General features: G+C 41.3%; 1 protein-coding gene across 1 annotated transcript in view; it reads left to right on the forward strand.

Annotated features, from left to right (window-relative positions):
* tex264a (testis expressed 264, ER-phagy receptor a) overlaps positions 1 to 20,027 on the forward strand; it is a gene marked incomplete at its 3' end in the record, with an annotated part of 123,601 nt that extends 103,574 nt beyond the window's left edge. The window contains exons 3-4 of the mRNA XM_080423399.1: positions 5,494 to 5,665; positions 19,558 to 20,027. Coding sequence (XP_080279525.1) covers positions 5,494 to 5,665; positions 19,558 to 20,027 — 642 coding nt within the window. The remainder of the gene's footprint in view (positions 1 to 5,493; positions 5,666 to 19,557) is intronic.
* Positions 20,028 to 20,664: the final 637 nt, after the last annotated feature.

Genomic DNA, 20,664 nt, shown 5'->3' on the forward strand with positions numbered 1-20,664 from the left:
CGAATACCAAAAATCTGTATTAGTGACTGCCCTACTGCCGGCGAAAGTTTGCAGGCCCTGGGTAGGCAACCCGGCCTGGCGGAGACCTGTGCTCCGAGGAGCACACTTTTCTATTTGAGATTCTGAATTCTTATTCGGCAAAATCAAGTGAAAAGCTGCACACATAACCAGTCGTGGGTTCCATTTCAAGCCTGGTATTGAACCGCTGGAAAACCAACCTATGTGTGATGATAGTTTGACGCAAATCTAGTACTGGTCAACAAATTGAACTCATCCTAATTTGCCAATCCTGCACAGCTGTGTCTGAGTAAACAGGGTTGTGCTCCTGCAGGTTTTCAAAGCCAAGACGCTGTGGCAAAATAGTGGGCAGCTGGCATTACCAAAAAGAGGAAAACATTCATCCATATGGTCCAAGGAACTCTAAAAAATACACTGCAACTCCACCTGAATACCCATCCCATCATCTTGAAATGAGTCCAGTGACTCGGATTAGTCCAGGGTTGATTGTGTATGAACTTTTGACTCAAGAGTTTTACAAATATTGGTAATTGGTCATTTGCAATTACCAATACATATATATATTTTTTTAAATAAACAGCTTTTTAAAATGTATTATTTCACTAATAATAGTTATTCTATGTATTAAAAATAAATTCATCTAGCCTGGACGGCTGGCATGGCGGTCCGGGCACCTAGGCTCCAACGTAGACTGACAGCTTATCGTGGGTTCGAGTCACGTTCCTGACGATCTTTGCTGCATGTCTCTCCCCATCTCTCTCTCCCTGTTTCCTGTCTCTCTACTGAAAACTATCAATAAAAAGGCCAAAAAAAATATATATATATAATTTATCTTAAAAAACAAACAAACAAAAAAATGTCATCCTTAATCCTCAAGTGAACTTTAGTTTTTCTTCTTCATGCCCTAGCCTTAATTGGCCTTTGTGCCCTCAAAACACCAAAGGCCAAGTGGCCTTGCTCCTGAAATGATGAAATTCCAGGTGCCGGTTGTGACCGAAGTCTATGACAGCATGTGTGCCTTTCAGCATTGGGAACATGCTTGCACTCACGCACAGACAGAGAGTATTCCAGCCTGCCGCAATGTGGCATTTTGTCAAATCCCACCTGCCAGCTAAATGAGTTTGACACCTCTGTTTGAGGGTTGAAATATCCGCTCACAAGCATCAACAATCATTGCTGCCATGACCACTGGATAGTCTGGGTGTGAAATTAATCCCTGTATACTGTAAATGTGCTTCATTATCACCAACTCTCTCTCTTTATTTTTTTGCACTGAGGCTCATTTGCATGGAAAGGGGCCGATTTGGTGCCAAATGTATGCACATTAGATTATTTAAATATGCGCAAATAGCACTGGTGCACAGAGACACAATTTGCTTGGCAGACCAGTTAGTGGTACATTTCATCCCTTGCAGGTGATTTGAGAATTAGACGGTTTCTTTTAGTTTTATTTGGCAGGTTTAGCGGCCGTTAAAACGTGAGCCGTGCTGCTCTTACGCCCAGGCCAAGCGGATACATTTCAAAGTGGTTTGAACGGACCAACATTGGCATCCCTACAATTCCAGAGCATGGGATTATAAATATAGAATATTGTATGCAGTAAAGCTTAACTTAAAGACAGCAGACGTCTCTTTCTCTCTTTCCTCTCTAGGCCCCGGCTGTGGTTATTGCTGGTGATCTCTTGCCAGATCAAAATGAATGGGAAAGGGGAATCAGTCACCTGTCAATTAGTGTGCCTCTGAGTGAACTTTTGCTGTCTCACTCTCTGGCTCTTTGTCTCTTATAAACACACACACTCAACCCAATTAATGGATTGTACAGAAGCTTACTTGTTCGTTCTAACGGGATGCCCGTTATTTGGTGTGTTACATCTGGATGCTTTTGAGCTCCATTATTTCCGCTTCATCGTTATGGAGGTTGTAGCACAATGTTATTGGAATGGAAGCAGAGATGTTTTAGAAGCCTGGCTGATTGAGGGGAGAGGAGGTTGTTTAGTTCGCCTCTTCTTGTTTTCTGTTGCAGATATATACTGTACATGATATGCTACGGACGTTAGTATAGGTACGAGAAAAAAAAGAAAGAAAAAACAGTGCGTTGTACATGGGATTTAAGGTGCAAAGTGTCGACCACATAGTGGACTATGCGGTCGACATAAGGTAACATACAAGGTAGAGCGGCCGCTTGGGAACCACCGAACCGGAAGGTTCCCAGTTCAATCCTGGGCTTCCACAGAGTTAGTGTCGAAGTGTCCTTGAGCAAGACACTGAACCCCTAATTGCTCCCGATGAGCAGGTTGGTGTCTTGCATGGTTTCCTCCGCCATCGGTGTATGAATGTGTGTGTGAATGGGTGAATGTAATGCACAAGCATTGTAAAGTGCCTTGCTATATAAATGCACCATTTACCATTTACTGGTATAATCCGCAGGTAGGTCCATGAGGAAGAGCAAGGTACTTATCATAGACCTAAAGATTATGCCCCAAATATCTATGGTGGTTCTTAACTACGGCTGATAAACACACACAGCTGCTGGAAATGGTTTCGGTAGCTCTGCTCAACTTATCTCTGCCAAAGTCATGTCAGGGAACGGGCGGTAACTATTATTATCACTGACACAACAATAGATTGAAACTGGAGTTTGAAGAGAAATGGCATTGGTTTTAATTCCACCTTCAACAGCTCTGCTTCTGGGAAGACACTAGACACCGCTGATTTATGCACACGCACACAAGTGAGTGAGTGGTGCTTTTCACACTGCAGTCAGTAATGTTAGTAACACACACTTACGTTGATTTGTGTGTATGTATGTGCGTGTACGTACGTACGCAGTGGTGGTGTCTTAAGTAAAAGTATCAATACTGCCATGTAGAAATACTCTGTTACAAGTGAAAGTCTGGAATTCAAAATGTGTACTTGAGTAAAAGTACAAAAGTATTGGTATGAAAATGTACTTAAAGTACCAAAGGTAGAAAGTACTCATTATGCAGAATATCCCGTTTCGCAAGTTTTCAAATTTATAAAATGTTTAAAAATCTTTTGAAAATAGCAGATCTACAAGCTCACAAGTGAGCTTGTAGATCGGCTATTTTCAAATGGCGGAAATATACAGAGGTCTGAAGAGGTTAATGCATGTTTTGTAATAATAATCAAAATCTACAAAGTAACTAGTAAACTAAAGTTTTCATATAATTGTAGTGGAGTAAAAGTGCAATATTTTCCTCTGAGATATAGTGGAGTAGAAGTAAAAGTTACTGAAAATTGTAAATACTGAATAAAGTAAAAAGTTAAGTACAGTACTTGAGTACATGTACTTAGTTACTTTACACCACTGTACGTAGTACATACGTACGTACGCACGTGCGTGTGTGTGAGTGTGTGTGTGTGTGTGTGTGTGTGTGTGTGTGTGTGTGTGTGTGTGTGTGTGTGTGTGTGTGTGTGTGTGTGTGTGTACATTGTCTTTCTCCTGTGCCTGCTCATTACCCGAGCAGGTTGTGTGTGGGGGGGGGGGGGGGGATGGGCATCTCATTTGCATATTAGGCAGCCCTGTGGAGCTGGGGCCCTGGTGTGTGTTAGCAGCCCAGGTGATTCATAGCGGCTCCTACATACTTATTTTACAAAGGATTAGATTAAAACCGATCAATCAGCTTTGAGCTCGCAGCGACCCGATAGCAAATAAAGTCTGGGAGCGCCCTCGCCCGCCTATAACTCCACCGCCGTCTCGACAATGAGAGAAAAAGGGGGGGCTACACTATTTATAGACCCTCACATCGCAACCTTCACTTTTTTCCAAACCCTCACTCTCTGACACCTACTCCGCACCACAATTGTAGCAGTATAGCTGTTGGGCACACAACATACACTGGCAGTCAATCAAGTAAATACCCTTGTACGTCTCAAGGGGAAAAGCCAAAATTCTTTTGTTGACTTTAATTTATCTACCTTCATGACAAGGTTGTGGCTGAGAGCCCAGCGGGTCATTTAACCCATTAAGACCGGGAACGCATCTGTGTCATTTTTTAAGATTTATTTGGGTTATTAAAAAATAGCAGATATACAAGCTCGTAGCGTGCCGCGCTACGAGCTTGTAGATCTGCTATTTTTTTTAAATCATGAAAATATTAGCAAATCGTATATATATATATGTTTTAAAGCGAAAACTTTTAACTCATGTTACAACTTCTGGGGGTCCCTGAAACAAAATATTTTTATATTGGGGTCCACGGCCAAATACATGTCATTTTGGTTGGTCCCTGACATGAAAAAGTTTGAGAGTTATTACAGCAACATAAGTTTTTTCAAAAAACTGTTAGGATTTAGAAGACATTTGTAGAATCCCCCAGAAGCAAAGTTAAAAAAATATATGTATTCAAAGATTTGCAAAAAAAACGATTTTCCCCAAAAATAGCAGATCTACAAGCTCATAGCGCGGCTGCTATTTTTGAATAGCCAAAGAAATCTTAAAATGACACAGATGCGTTCCCGGTCTTCATGGTTTAAAGAAATGTCCACAGCGCAGCTACGCTTGGGCTGTGTAGTAAGTTGTATACAGTCAGTCCTTTGGCCCAGAGAAATGCTCACTTCTCTCATATCTCTGTACTGGAGTATGAAAGAAGTGCAGTAGAATTATGCAAGCCTAATGTCCTCCTTTTAGAGTAAATGTGGTATACTCCCCACTTTCCTCACCCAGCACTGAATGTCGATGGAAATGCAGTGTTAATGGACTGTCATGAGCGATAGAGAGAGAGAGAGAGAGAGTATAGATTCATATTCTCGTGTGAAACATATAATGTTATGTCAGCATGGTGAATAGCACAGTGAATGAATACATCTGTATCGCCACATGTCTCTTTGATCTTAACTGCTTTATACCAGTTCTTCTGCCCACCTGAATAACAGATACTGTACTGTACAGCGCTCAGAGTAGACTCTGGTCAACTTAACCCATTAAAACCTGAATCCGATTCAAAAAATGTCTTCTAAATCAGTCTTCTGAAAAACTTATGTTGACCACCATATCAGTGGTACTCAAACTTTTTCATGTCAAGGACCCCCAAAATTGATATGTATTGGGCCACGGTCCCCCATCTCAAAATAATGTTTTTTTCCAGTGACCCCTCAGAAGCAAAGCTTCGAGTAAAAATTATATGTTCACTTTAACAATATATATATATTCAAAGATTTGCAAAAAATAGCAGATCTACCGTGCCGCGCTATGAGCTTACAGTAGCTACCTGGCTATGATATTTAAGTCAGTATATTGCTGATCGTCTTATCTGGTTTCTCTGTGATCGAGGAACCAGAAGGTTTCCCCTATATATATATATATATATATATATATATATATATATATATATATATATATACACACACATACACACACACACCTTTTATATACTGTACATGCTGCTTCTAGTACATTCAACTGAATGTGAAGCCGTTTTTCATTTATTCTCTTTTTTTCTTTCATTTCTTTCAGGACAGGAAGTTGTGTGCGTTCCCTACCATTGAGATCTGTAAGGCGGACCAGACCTACTACATGGTCCCGCTGTCCCGCCAGACTGACTTCTTTGTTCCAGAGATGAGAGAAGAGGTCAAAACAGAGCTCAAAGAAGAGGATTCAGATGAGGACAGAGGGACCGACATCACAGGTACACTGTTTCAGCTGTAATCCTCCCAACAAAAAAAAAAAAACGTTTCGTCTTTCTCCACAATTTAGCCATCAACCCCCCCCCCCCTGTGTGTATAGTCCCAGCCAAGGTCTGGGGAGGGTGTAGACCAGTGTTTCTCAAACTGTGGGCCAGATAATTTGCTTAACCCATTATTATAAGCGGATTCTACATGTCTCCTAAATCCCAACAGTATTCTGAAAAATGCTATGTTTCTATATCAATGGTTCTCAAACGTTTTTCATGTCAAGGACCCCCAAAATTATATGTATTTGGCCGCCGACCACCATCTCAAAATGTTTTGTTCCAGGGACCCCCCCAGAAGCAAAGAATAGAGTAAAAAATGTCTGCTTTAAACAATATATATTAAAAAATTTGCACAAATTTTCACGATTTCTCAAAAATAGCAGATCTACAAGCTCATAGCGCGGCACTCTGTGCCGCGCTATGAGCTTGTATATCTGCTATTTTTGAATAGCCAAAGTGTAAAATAATGCTTTATTTAGCTCAAATCTAAAAATGACACAGATACGTCCCAGGTCTTAAAGGGTTAATGTTCAAAAAGAATGTCTCACTTCTATTAAATAGTCCACTTGTCCGCCAACTCGCATAAAGTCGTTCTATTAAAAAAAAATAGGCACGCTGTTTTAGGCACCGTAACACACGCTGTGGGATGATCCATCGTCACTCAGAGAAGAAGTATGTGGATGTGACATCATTCCAAAAAACGTCACTTCCATCCGCCCTGACTATGGGATTTTCAGAAAAAACACCTCTAACTCAGTTGCTGTTTTTTTTGCATTGAAAACCACCGTTTTCAGCGGGCCCAAGCCCCAAAATGGCGGATCACGGTTGGAATGTTGTTGTTCCTCTGAATACACAGATCCCTCCGCCCACCCACCGGGACTATTTTTATTTATTTTTTTGTATACAATGTCGCTTCCACTGCGTTTCAAAGATCATCGGATGAAGGTAATAGACCATATTCACACGGCGGCCATATTGGAATTTAACATTGAAACTGCCACCCCGTTGCCGTGGAAACCGGGGTGGCACTTCATTGACTTAATAGCAACATGGCCGCCGTGTGAATATGGTCTATTACGCTGGCAAGGGGATAACAAACGATGTTTAATACCTTGGGCGGGTGATGTCTAAAAAGTACCAGAAGTTGTTTTTTTTAACTGGTCAGTCTTGACTCAGGGGGCAAGATGGTCCGGTCGCCCCCTCGTGACGGCGGGCCTGAATTTCACCCTGCTTAACCTGGACACTCTAAACCGTTTCAATCAAGTGTAGGAAATGTGTCAAGTTCCACCAAAACAGAAGAAAAATGTTTCGAATGATACTACAACTACTGAAGTATTTTTTTTCCCTTCCTAGATGACTGTGTTGAAAGATTTATAGATTTCAGCTCTGTTCAGAATTCAGCCCGTGTCCCCCCCCCCCGGGTTCAGAAAGAAGTGCCCACTCTCTCACTGGCCTTGTGATCGCCTGGGATGCCTTGATATACGAGACCCTGTAATTGCTCTGTCACTGCGAGTGTGTTTCTTGGAGCGCACCGTATTTTAGACCTGCTTTTTTTACCCTTTCAATCTTGACAGGGTCTTCAGGTTAGTGGCACGGCCGCTATTGACACTTTGTCTTTGCACAGTTCATTTTTTTTGCGGGGAGAAAGCCACGTGTCCTGACAAGAGGCCGAGTGTGGGCCGATGTGGGCAGAGAGAGATGAGGCCACTATACCTGCCCGCCCTCGCCCATGTGTGGGCGATGTGAAGGATCCCCGCTGTGACAGCCCTGCTAAATACCTCGCTTTTAACCCATTAAGACCTGAAGCCGATTCTACATGTCTCCTACATCCCAACAGTATTCTGAAAAAACGTAGGTTTCTATATCAGTGGTTCATGTCAAGGACCCCCAAAATTATATGTATTTGGCCGCGGACCCCCATCTCAAAATATTTTGTTCCAGGGACCCCCAGACGCAAAGATTTGAGTTAAAAATGTTTGTAAAAAAATTGCTCACATTTTGACGATTTTTCAAAAATAGCAGATCTACAAGCTCGTAGCGCGGCACTCGGTGCCGCGCTATGAGCTTGTAGATCTGCTATTTTTGAATAGCCAAAGTGTAAAATAATGCTTTTTTAGCTCAAATCTAAAAATGACACAGATGCGTCCCAGGTCTTAATGGGTTAAGACAGTAAACGCCCACGCAAGTTAGGCCTGTCATTAGGTTATGTGATCTCCTTGCATGCGCTTACCGATTTTTTAACACGTCTTAGACACGGGTGAATTACATACGATACGAGCAATGCCGATCTTTCCTGAGAGACAGTAATTCTGTTGACATGGACATTAAATGTATACTAGTAGTGTTTGCATCTTTTAATTGTTTTGTCAACGCCACTGGACTGAGGCAAAGCAATCACTTCACTAGGAGAGCTTCCGATTGACATATATAATAGGGAAGGAGTGAGGTGATGATGGCTATAAAGAACACACACACACACACACACACACACACACGCGCACGCACACGCGCACACACACACACACACACACACACACACACACACACACACACACACACACACACACACACACAATCTGTGAATGTTTGAGGGACACTAGAGAAAACCTGTGATCCCATACTTACATACATACATAATACATGAAATTCCTGAATGTTATGCAATTCATGCTGAATGGGGTGTAGTTTGTGTTGTTTGGGGGGGGATTTGAATGCAAATAAATCATCAGTTCATTCGTCAGGAAAACTACATTTGTCGGCTGTGCAGTGGGTCTTGTTGAAGTACGGCGTGGAACTCCATGTTAGGCTAAGAATGACATCATAGTTGATGGTGCAACAGCAGCGCATGTTCCTACTATCACTTCGTCAATATGATGACACGCATCTCCATATTTGGGCAAGAACTCCATATATGGGCAACTGCAGACAGACAGATTTGTGTAATTTATAGATAGATACAGTAGATATCAGCACTGCTGGTAGGTGCGTGTGTGCGTGAATAAGGCAGAGCTAGGGTGCATGAGCTTGTGCAGGTGCATGGCGATATGTGTAGAAACTGTTCTTTTTGCTTTATACACTGTTTGATACAATTGTTGTGGGACTAAAGTTGACCTTAATGACAGTTGGATCGGTGAGCAGTGCTGAGCTCTGTGTGAACCATGGAAATCAATCTGGTGGTTGTGCCCATGGTTGGCTCATTCTACACATTCCCTGCCAGAGTTTTTTATTTTTTTTACTTCCCCCACTGCCATGGTTAAAAAAAAATTACACAGGAGCCGAGATACAGGATTTTAAAGTAATAAGTTAACCAAGGAGTGAATGGAGCTAGAAATCTTTGGATCGTGATATCTCTGGTTCTGTGTGGATAAATTGAAAAAAAAAAAGACCAAAAAATAAAACGGGTATACTCGTTGATGGCAGTAAACGGGTGTATTTTTCATCAACGGTTATACTCGTGTTTGGCAGGTAAAGTGTTAAGGTGCAGTATGCATTGAGTGCAATGAGCTCAATTTAAAATAAATATAAACACTTGTCCTGCTGTGATCAGCGTCACAGCATACAATAAGGAGTACTGTACATTCATCTTTTGATGACACCAAATGTGCATGTGACGTACAACATGTCAAAATAGACACGCAGGCTTTGTTTTTACACCAACTTTATCCTGCCACCACAGTACACACACGTTAAGAGGATTTAGCCTTTATATTTTCTTTACCACCTGATCCCAGAGAGAGCCATTATGGTGTGTCTTGTGTGTAAGGAGGTGTTTTTACATGTCCACAGTTAATTTGATTACCCGTTTAAGCCATTTACTTTAATACGAAATGTCACAGCCAACACACACACACACACACACACACACACACACACACACACACACACACACACACACACACACACACACACACACACACACACACACACACACACACACACACACACAAATATAGCTCTCATATGATCCTGTTCATAAAAAGCGAATCCGTGAGAGAAAAGAACAGGTGAAAACTCAATCCGCTCTCAAAACCTGTTATTAGGATGAGATACTAGGATGCTTTATTTATTTAGAGCAGTGTGGAGAGACAGGATGCCAAGGACAGAGAGGGTGAAGACATGCAATTGTCTCCATCTGGAATAGAACAAGGAACATTGTGTTTATGTGGACCAGTGGCTTTCAACCCTTTTCATATCAAGGTCCATTATTTATTTGGCATTTGAGCCACGGAACCACCGTTTGATGAGATTTAGACTCTCAGACCCGAAACTTTGTATCGATGTTGGTACCAATAGGAGAGATAACAGGCAAACGGTTGAGAACCACTGATGTGGATGACGACTTTTTCGGTCAGCTACCGGTGTATCCCCTTTGTTGAGATGACTGGATGAGCAAGAGGCAGTGGTTCTCAACCTGTGGGGGGGTGTCCAGATGACAGTAAAGTGACAATGTAAGGACTTTTAAGATCTTTTTAATACCATTTATTTTCTAAATGAAATTTAAAAAAAGACCATTACTGCATCAAAAGTAATCAACAAACTATACAATAAAAACTGGTCAAACATTGGCCAAATTGTCAAATAATATAAGAGGGAAACATTTTGAAAATAGTAGATCTACAAGCTCACAACGCCTTGCATTGACAATATGTATCTGTTGAACAGAGTCAAACTAAATGTAATTGCTCAACTCCTACAATTCCAAGTGCTTGTCAGGGTGGGCGGTCCCCTGTTCAAATATGATTATTTTGGGGGGTCACGAAAAAAACCCTGAAAAGGTTGTGAACCACTGAGCAAGAGGATAGGTTGTACATTGTGTACGTAGTAAATCTGCTATTGTAATGGTGCCTCCTGACCCGTGTATTTGATTCTAATTGCGCTATAATTAAACACAGTAACACGTTACTTCTGTGTCTATAATTGGAGGATAATTGCAGGTGATATTTCTCTGCCAATGGCAGTGGAACATAACAAGTGGGTAGAGTTTGACATCAGATATACTGTTAGCTGCAGTCAGGGCTTCCATTCCGTGTATTACATATAGGGGTGGGACGATATATCGATATCGCGATATATCGCGATACTTTCTCCCGCGATAACTAATCGATATACTGCCAAAAAATATCGATATAAAAATAATAATAATAATGATACGTTGTTTTTCCTACTCTGTATTTGTGTAATGATAATTTTGAACTATTTTATGTGTTTATGAATTGAATACAAGGACTATCGTGATATATCGTTGGTGAAATTTCATGCAATATATCGTGATATCGCAATATATCGATATTTTCAGATATCGTGATATATCGTTGGTGAAATTTCTTGCAATATATATTGAATATCGTGATATCGCAATATATCGAATATCGTGATATATATTGTTATCGTGGGCCTAATATCGTGATATATATCGTATCGTGAGGTACCCATATCGTCCCACCCCTAATTACATAATAACGTACTGGAAAAGTGAACTAGATTGAGGTGTTGTAAAGACTAAAGATGATCCAGGAGGAATAGGATGTGAATTTGTTAAAGGGATAGTTCACCTGCAAAATGACTTTTTTCTATCGATTAGTCACTCCATGGAGACTTGAATTTTTGTTTTTGTCGCATTCCTAAGCCAATAATTTGATGACCGGCAGCGGTTCCGGTAGGAGACACAAAGAGTCTCATTTGTATCTCCTACCGGAACCTCTGCCTACCGGTCCGCTGGTCATCAAATTATTGCCTTAGGACTAGGAGTGCGACAAAAACAAAAAAATATCCATGAATTCAAGTCTCCATGGGGTGACTAATCTATAGAAAAAATGATTAGTTTTTTATCCCTTTAATGGAGCACACACAAAAAACACTGTGTAAGGTTTTTCTGTATGGCTTGTGTTCAGTTTACATTTAGTTAAGGTATACTTAATTAACCCCTTATGGGGCAATTGCATTTGACCATTCCTAACTACTTGGGCCTTGAAAACTTTGTCTTTTTTTATCTCAATGGTGACTATTCTGGTTAGATAAAAAATATATAATGCCAGTACCTTACTCAAGGGCATTGCATGTGTTTTGGTGTGGGAATAAACCAGAGTACCTGGGGGAAACACATGTATGCAAAGTTAAATATGTGAAGAACACGCAAACTCCACACAGAAAGGCCCTCTGTTGACGTTCGAACCCTTGCTGTGAGGCAACAGCGGTAACCACTTCGCCTGAGACGAGAGTGCATGAGAATAAACACAACATTGTTCTTTGCCAGCTTCCCCAATGGAGAATTCTGTCCCTAAATACAGCAAACAGGTCTTCATGATGACCAGTGCCTCCCAGCTTCATTTTGGGTATTATATAAATGAGAATAACGGTTTATTATGTTCTTTTCTTTATTTATTTTTACTCCCATTTTTAATATCCTGTCACATTTCAAGTCTTGTCCCCTCCCGCTCTTTAAAACACAGCATGCCTCCGTCCTGTCTGTCGCTAATTACCTCCTTAAAAAACCCTCTTCTCCTTTTTCCAAACAGTTTGACGAACAAGACCTTGATTCTCTGCTAACTAATAATCCCAATGGGCCCAATTTAGCAACTAATTGAGTCAAATGTTATCTACAGTAAAAGACGTCAAGAAGCATAGCTGGCTCCAGCGGGGCAGCGTTTTCGCAATGTATTCCCAGTTTTGGAGGACTAATAATGGTCCAGTTTTATCTGAAGCTCTTCCTTGGGGAGGGGGGACTGTCTAGCCTAAGACTAAGTAGGCCCATAATTGTTTCCACAAACCTGCTTGTATTGTATACCTTGCTTGCATTGTCTTTCTGTTTTGTATGAGAAGCTGTACGACCACACATTAAACTCCAGAATGTTAGTTAACCTCTGACCCGTAAGGGTCACCCTCTCAGAGTTAGCTTCATGTATGCTACTGTACGCTCTACAACACCAAATAGCCAAGGCGAAAATACCGCCGTAGATCTACAAGCTCACAACGCGTTGCGTTGCGACATGTTTTTGAGCTTATACAGTAGATCGGCTATTTCCAGTGCATGCTCTCCCCAGAAAAGGGACGCTAGAGGTCACATGGTTAAATTAACATTTAACATCCAGATTTTATTTGAATAAAACACTACAATCAACTAATTTGTCCCCGCATATCCTGTGATATACGATAGTGATGCTAACATTGTATTCACACTCCATTGCACACTGGAGCTATTTCCCTTGAAGGCCATCCCTGATGACTGTTTGGCTTCGTTCGGACCTGCCGACTAACTAATTAACAGGATGTTTCTCAGTCCATTATTAAACAGCCTTAATGACTTCTACGGCATACTGTATATATGATGATCTACTGCAGACAGGATCAGATCTGTTGAATCCGTGACTTGATAATTAGATGGCTGGGCGATGTGAGATCTGAACGGAGGAAGGGGGAAGGATTGACCTCAGCAGGGAGCCTGGAGACTCTCAGTGTTTATTGTATTGTGGTCCCAGATGGCACAATAAGTGCAAACATCTGACTGGTGTGTTGGATGAGTTTTGTTTTGGGTGTGAAGGTAACAGAGGAAATCATATTGTGTTTTAGACTCTCGTGGGATAGAAGCGTCTACGATAAGATGTGTCTGTCCACCCCATGTAGATCTATAATAATCCTACTCTTCTGCTATAGAGCAGAGGTCTTCAACTGGGGGTCCGGGACCCCTAGGAGGTCCGCGGAGGTACTGCAGGAAATTGTTCCTTAATTAGACAATAAAAAAAAAAAAAATGTTTTATATATATATATATATATATATATATATATATATATATATATATATATATATATATATATATATATATATAAAACATATTTTATATATATATATATTTTTCAAAAATGTCTATTTGTCTTTAAATATTTAAAAAACATTTTCCACATTTATGTTTAAAATAAATCATGATTCTGTCCATTTGTAATAGCTTGTATACATGATTATTGTGCAATTGACAGATTGTTGTTTTCAGTTAATAAGGTATGTTTATACATGGCAGTACGGCCACCCTCACTGTACCTTGTACATGTATGTTTAAGATAAAAGCATGAATATATTAATCTGTCTATTATTTGAATAGCGTAGTATTGAACGCATAACATGATATGTTTATAGATATATTATGAAACACAATTTTATACATAATTATACAATATATGTTGTAGCCCCCCCCCCCTCCCCCCCCCCATGCGATGTAGCAGGGGGTCAGCAGGGGGGAGATGGAGCAGGGGGTCCCTGGCGATTTTATAGGGGGGCAGGGGCACTTGCCCCCCCTGATTTAAAAAAAAAAATCAATAGATCAGAACTGGGCTAGCCAAGCCCAGTTCTGATCTATTGATTAATTTAAAAAAAAACATTTTTGATTAACCATAGTCCATGGTCAATCAGTCTGAACTGTGTTTTCATGGAATAAATTGCTGCTGCCAGCCATTGTCCTATTCTAGGATAATCTATATCTTAAGACATTGTTTCCAAATATTTGCTTGTAGGGTTAGACCTCTTCAAATGCGAGCTATGTTTGTCAGGAAGTAAGACACAATCTTTATTAACCGTCTGTTGACACATTAATACAGCGAACTGTTGATTACAGTGAGGCTGGGACACTGCAAGTAGGATACATTGTTGTCTTTGACCACTGTAGATCACACAGTACTGTCCACAACTGTCCAGCTGTCTACTTTCTCTTGGCACAGTTCAGGGAACAGCTGTAGTGCGCGACCATTCTTTCTCCGCTCTCCTCCTCCTGAGAAAGCACAGTGCCCTATATTACTTATATTGGTCTACCTATACACCCAAATGATCAATACATTCATCTAGTATGCTTATTTCCACTAATTTGTTCAAATATACAAATTATCTAATTAATTGGGCAAAATGTAAAAATGTCCTCGTCAGAAATGGATTCTACAGGACAAATTACCTTGGGATCAAAAAGTGTGGTATGTGACCATTATTTTCCGTCAAGAAGTCGTCATAACTGTTGTACAGAAATATATGGCCATATTAGCTTATTACAAGAACAAATAGCAGTTTATTGAGATATTTACTGCTTCAGAAGTGGTCAGATATATAGGAATAATAATATTTATAAAAACTAGAAAAAGTGCTCCTCGGAGCACAGGTCTCCGCCAGGTCAGGTACGTTATTGTGGCCTCCTGGTGGCGCTATAATAGGCCAATGTGAAAAGGGTGCCATTTATTCTTAGGTCTTTCACGGCAATCAGACACTGCATTCATGATTTGAGGCATTTTGTTCCAAAAATGTGTTTTGCTAAATTAGACCTGCTGGTGGCGCTATAACAGGGCAATGTGAAAAGGGTGGCATTTCTTCCTCGGCCTAGTGGGAATGTGCGTGTGAAAATTCACGGAAATCACAAGCTGCGTGCATAGTTTGAGGCTTTTTGTTCAAAACGGACCAATCCTGCAAACTTTGGAAGCCAACCATAGGCAATGAGGATGGAATATGGGAACTCGGACAGATTTGTGTTGATCACATGACTATAGAGATACTGTGAACCGATTTGCATGACGTTTGGATAAAATCTGTAGGAGTAATGTAAAAAAAAAAGGGTTTTGCACAAATCGGCCTCCTGGTGGCGCTATAACAGGCCCATGTGAAAATTGGGGTAGAGGTTCTGAATTGGCATCCAGGGAGTGTATGTGCACAGTTTCGGAGCGACCGGGCCAACGGTGCCAGAGATTAGCTGCTAACACACAGACAGGACACACGGACGGACACACGGACGGACGGACGGACAGGGGCGAAAACATACTCTCTCGCCATGCCTTTCGGCCTGGCGGAGACAATAAGTACTGGGAATAACATTGAACAGAAACAGAAATGTTTGCTTTGAGTCGTTAAATTTTATGCATAATATATGCCAATTAACTACCATAACCATACCCAATGGTTTCACTGTAAAAATCCTTGCATCTGAATGAGATAGAATCTTCATTCTTTTACCACCAAAACGCAAGTTGGATGACCTTTACTCATTATTTCTGCTGGTTTATTCAAATATTCAGTCAGGGATTGACGAGGAAGATTTTTCCATATTCCCGAATTTAAGATGTTTATTAGCAAGTCTACACATAGTTGGGGCACTGGGCTATAGGATCTGCAGTTGCGGTCCCAAAGCATCTTTTTGTTGGTTGGTTGACAGGGAGACATCACGACCAATGCTCTGACATCTCAACCTAAAAAGTGATGAATCATTGTCATGCTTTGGTGCAGATCAGATCAGTACACAGAGTACACACTGGCGGGAACATTTATGTACCGTTACTTAGTTACATGGTATGTGTGGTCTTGGCCGACAGCAGAAACCGTGCCGAAATTAGGAGCTCCTGCATTAGAAAGGTTGTTTTTGCCATTGAAATGAGGGAACGATTCAGTAATACATGTAGCTTGTTTAGTGCTCATGTCGCATGGAGGGTGCTCATGTCGCATGGAGATAGAAATCCAACATTTCTGGGCCGACCTGATAAAAATAAATCAAATCAAAAGTGTACGTTGTAGGTAGCCTGGTTCCATACCATAGACCCCGCCCACTCTCTGAGTGGACTGCCTCTTGGTCTGGAGTTGTAAATGGGAACCTATAGGACTTCTCCGGTACAAAATGTATTGTCCAATGAGAGTCGGAGGTGGGCGTGGGGATCCCTTAGGATTGGTTATTGGATACTCTAATCCCCTCCCCCTTGTAATCGCCTACGCTGGAGTATCAGACCGAAGCTCCATGCAGCTTCAGTCTGATAATCAGGCTACGTTGTAGGTAGTCCTGTCACAATTATGACATAATCGTCTTAATTATTTTAGATAATCGCAAATTATTTTTGCATAATCGTCATAATCGTTTCCATGTTGAAATGTTTTCACACATTTTCAAATATTAAAAAAAAGCAGAAATAGCAGATCTACAAGCTTACAAAGCGTCACAAAGTGACACGTAAGCTTGTAGATCAGCTATTTCTGCTATTTTATACAATTGTTAAATAATGTCAACAATGTATATTTAAGTTATTTGTCATATCTGCCCTGTGAAATTTTTGATTAGGAAGCCTAAAAGGCAAACGGAAATTAAAAAAATAGTTTTCACGTGTTCCGATGTTCAACGCCAAAACACACAATTAAATTGTTAATCGCAATTATTTGAGCGACAAATTAATCGTCAACTTAAATGTGTAATTGTGACAGCCCTATAGTTGTAGGTTAGAGGTCATGCAGTGTTCCTCACTTGGTATCGCACAGTTAATTTATTGTAGCCAGTGTTTTATATTAAAAGGGAATTCAACCTTGGAGAAGTGGCTGCGTTTGAGTGATTGGTCAGAGGTGGGCGTCTCAGGTGTCGGCTTGTCTCTGTCATCAATCAAACCTGAAAAGGTCTGATATCTCGTCCGACTGTTTTTGTCCAATCTCTGCAGAGCCGACAGCTATAGTTGTGCTGCCTGCAGTATGTTAATGTATAACGTTACACAGGGATTTGCAGCAAAGGTCTCTATCTGGGTGACGAAAGAACTCATTCATTAAGCGAATCATTTCTATTATTTGGTTTGTTTGTGCCATTATGGCATGATGATGGAAGTCCTTTGAGCACAGTTTCCATTCATGTCCAATGGGAGACTAATTGTTTTGGCACATTAACGCATTAAGACCCAAGGCTGATTCAAAAAATGTCTTCTGAAAAACGTATGTTGCTATAACATATCAGTGGTGCTAAAACCTTTTCACGTCAAGGACCCGCAAAATTATATGTATTTGGCCGCCGACCCCCATCTCAAAATATTTTGTTCCAGGGACTCCCAGAAGCAAAAAAAATCGTTAAAAAAATATATATATATATATTCAAAGATTTGTCACACATTTTCACGTTTTTTTAGTAGCCATAGGGTGGTGAATGCATTGCATGCCCTTGCTGGATTCAAGAATGCTGCCACCAACATACATACACACACACACACACACACACACACACACACACACACACACACACACACACACACACACACACACACACACACACACACACACACACACACACACACACACACACACACACACACACACTTAGGAATATGGTGATGCAGGGATTATGAATGGCTTTTTAATGATTTAGAATCAGTGATCATAGACCAATCAGACTGATCGGTACACATTATCTCTCGGGTCATGTGATCAAGATTTTTCATTTATTTTTATCCCACGATTTTGCAACCCCATTTTCTTCACCCAGTGCCAATTGTCTAAGTAATCCTGGGCGCTTCACTCCCTCTGCCAGCCTAGGGAGAGTCCAGAGCCGAGCTAGCAAGCCTTCTTATCACCTGACAGGAGGGAATTTCCCCGGTAGGACGTAGCGCGTGGAAGGAACACGTTATTCCAACCAGTTCCTTTCCCCTCCATCAGGCGCCCTGGCTGACCAGGGGGAGGCAGTATAGAGACCAGGATTACTGCATGTTTTTGTGAGGGTACGACTTCTCAGATTCCATTCCAATTGGCTATGACTGCCTTCCAAATTCCTGGGCAACTGAGCCTAGCGGAGACCTGCGCTCAGAGGAGCGCACTTTTCTAATTGGAGTTGATAATCATTATAGTATTGATATTATCAGTTTCACTCAGTGGTTTTTGAAAAGGAATATATGATTAGAACTGTATATACAGTATGTCAGTAATATTTAGCATGCTACAGTAGCCTACATTGTTGTGTATAAACCTCAACAGTATCCATTATGTGGATATGCAAAAATATAAATCTTAACCGTGTGAAAAAGCTAATCTATGCAAGCATATGTTGTGGTCAGAGGATGGACATCACTGCCATCATAATGTGATAAATTGTCTTGCACATTTTCACACTCCATCTGTTTTTATTTCTCATACCATGTTTATTTCCTCTCCAGTTATGCACTTTAATATAACCATAGCCTCATAGCAGTGAGTCATTTACCCTTTAAAACTAGATTAGATGAGGGTTGAATTAGATGAGGGTATTAGTTTGCGGTAATGACCATGAAACAACAAAGTAATGATGTGTTTTCAGCTAGTGAAAGAGCTTGAGGTGTCAAAGCAAGATCCTGAGTGTTAATTCAACTTAATGTCTGAGAGTGTAAAACGTTTTGCACTCTCAAAGTTAAATGAAAACTCAGGATTATACTAGTTTGTACATCAGGCTGTAGATTTAGAGTTATGTTTAATTAGAATAAGATTCAGGTTGAAGTTAGGATTAGGGATGCGAATGATCAATTAATTCATTCATTGATAGTTGTTAACCTTATCGATCGATTAATTGATAAGCAGCGTTTTTTTAGGACCAAGAGGAAAATTCTAGAGTACAAGTGCCTCTAGTAACACAATCTTGTGTGTGTGTCCGTGATGTCCTAGGTGCAGACTCCCACAGTGACGTTAACCCATTAAGACCTGGAACTGTGTCATTTTTAGATTTGAGCTAAAAATCATTATTTGACACTTTGGCTATTCAAAAATATCAGATATACAAGCTCATAGCGCGGCACCGAGTGCCGCGCTACGAGCTTGTAGATCTGCTATTTTTGAAAAATCGTGAAAATGTGTGCAAATCTTTGAATATATATATTTTTAAAGCGAACATTTTTAACTCAAATCGCTGCTTCTGGGGTCCCTGGAACTAAATATTTTGATGGGGGTCCGCGGCCAAATACATATCATGTTGGGGGTCCTTGACTTGAAAAAGATTGAGCACCACTGATATAGAAACATACGTTTTTCAGAATACTGTTGAGATTTAGGAGACATGTAGAATCGGCTTCAGGTCTCAATGGGTTAACACTATGTTGTTTGTGTGTGTGTCCGTGACGCCCCACAGGTGCAGACTCCCACAGTGACGGCAGCTCGGTGAGCGGCGGCGCGCCCTGGGACAGCAGGGAGACGTCTCTGGCCGCGTCCACGGCCGCCTCCCTGGCCTCCTCGCTGCCCCTGCGGGACCTGGGGGACGGCGAGGAGGACGGCGAGCACCCCTCCATGCAGCACAGAGAGCGCGGCGGCGGCGGCGACCGCGGCGACCGGGGCTCCGACGAGTCCGTGGGCAGCGGCTCGTCCTTCGAGGAGCTGGACATGGAACCCGTGCAGGGTCCGACGGCCGAGGAGGAGGAGGAGGAGGAGGGGGGTCCGGAGGAAGAGGAGGAGGGGGGCGAGAGAGGGATGGGAGAGGGGGACGCGGCAGCAACGACGGAGGAGGAGGACAAGGTCATAGAACCGCTGGTGGAGCCACCGAGGGCAGAGGAGATCAAGGCCCTGGGAGGTGGGGAGGAGAAGGAGGTGGAGGAGGAGGAGTAGGAGCTGGGATGATCATGAAGGGATGAGGAGGGTCGTCATGAAGGCCGTTTGCCTCCAGAGTTCTCCAGTTGTTGTTGCTGTTTGTTGGTTGTCAGTCGTGTAGTCTTTTTTTTTTAACCCATTAAGACCTGAGGCCGCGTCTAAAAAATTCAAAATCCTAACAATTTTTGGGGAAAAAATATAAAAATATATTTTTCACGATTTTTCAAAAATAGCAGATCTGCAAGCTCGTAGCGCGGCACTCGGTGCCGCGCTATGAGCTTGTAGATCTGCTATTTTTGAATAGCCAGAGAAATCTAAAGTGACACAGATGCGTTCCAGGTCTTAATGGGTTAAGGGTGGATCTTTTAATTTAATGCACAGCAAATCGTGAGTGTTCATTTAACTGCCCTGAGTTAGTTAACCCATTTAGACCGGGAAAGAATCTGTGTCATTTTTTTTTTCTTTGGCTATTCAAAAAATAGCAGATATAGAGCTTGTAGATCTGCTATTTTTTTTAAATCTTGAAAATATGTGCAAATCTTTGAATATATAATATATATTTAAATTGTCTTCTAAATTCTAACTTTTTTTTTAAACGTACCTGTATGTTGCTATAATATCAGTGGTTCTCAAACTTTTTTCACGTCAAGGACCC

The sequence above is a fragment of the Gymnoscopelus braueri genome (assembly GCF_963280865.1).
Source record: "Gymnoscopelus braueri genome assembly, chromosome: 3".
Lineage (NCBI taxonomy): Eukaryota > Metazoa > Chordata > Actinopteri > Myctophiformes > Myctophidae > Gymnoscopelus > Gymnoscopelus braueri.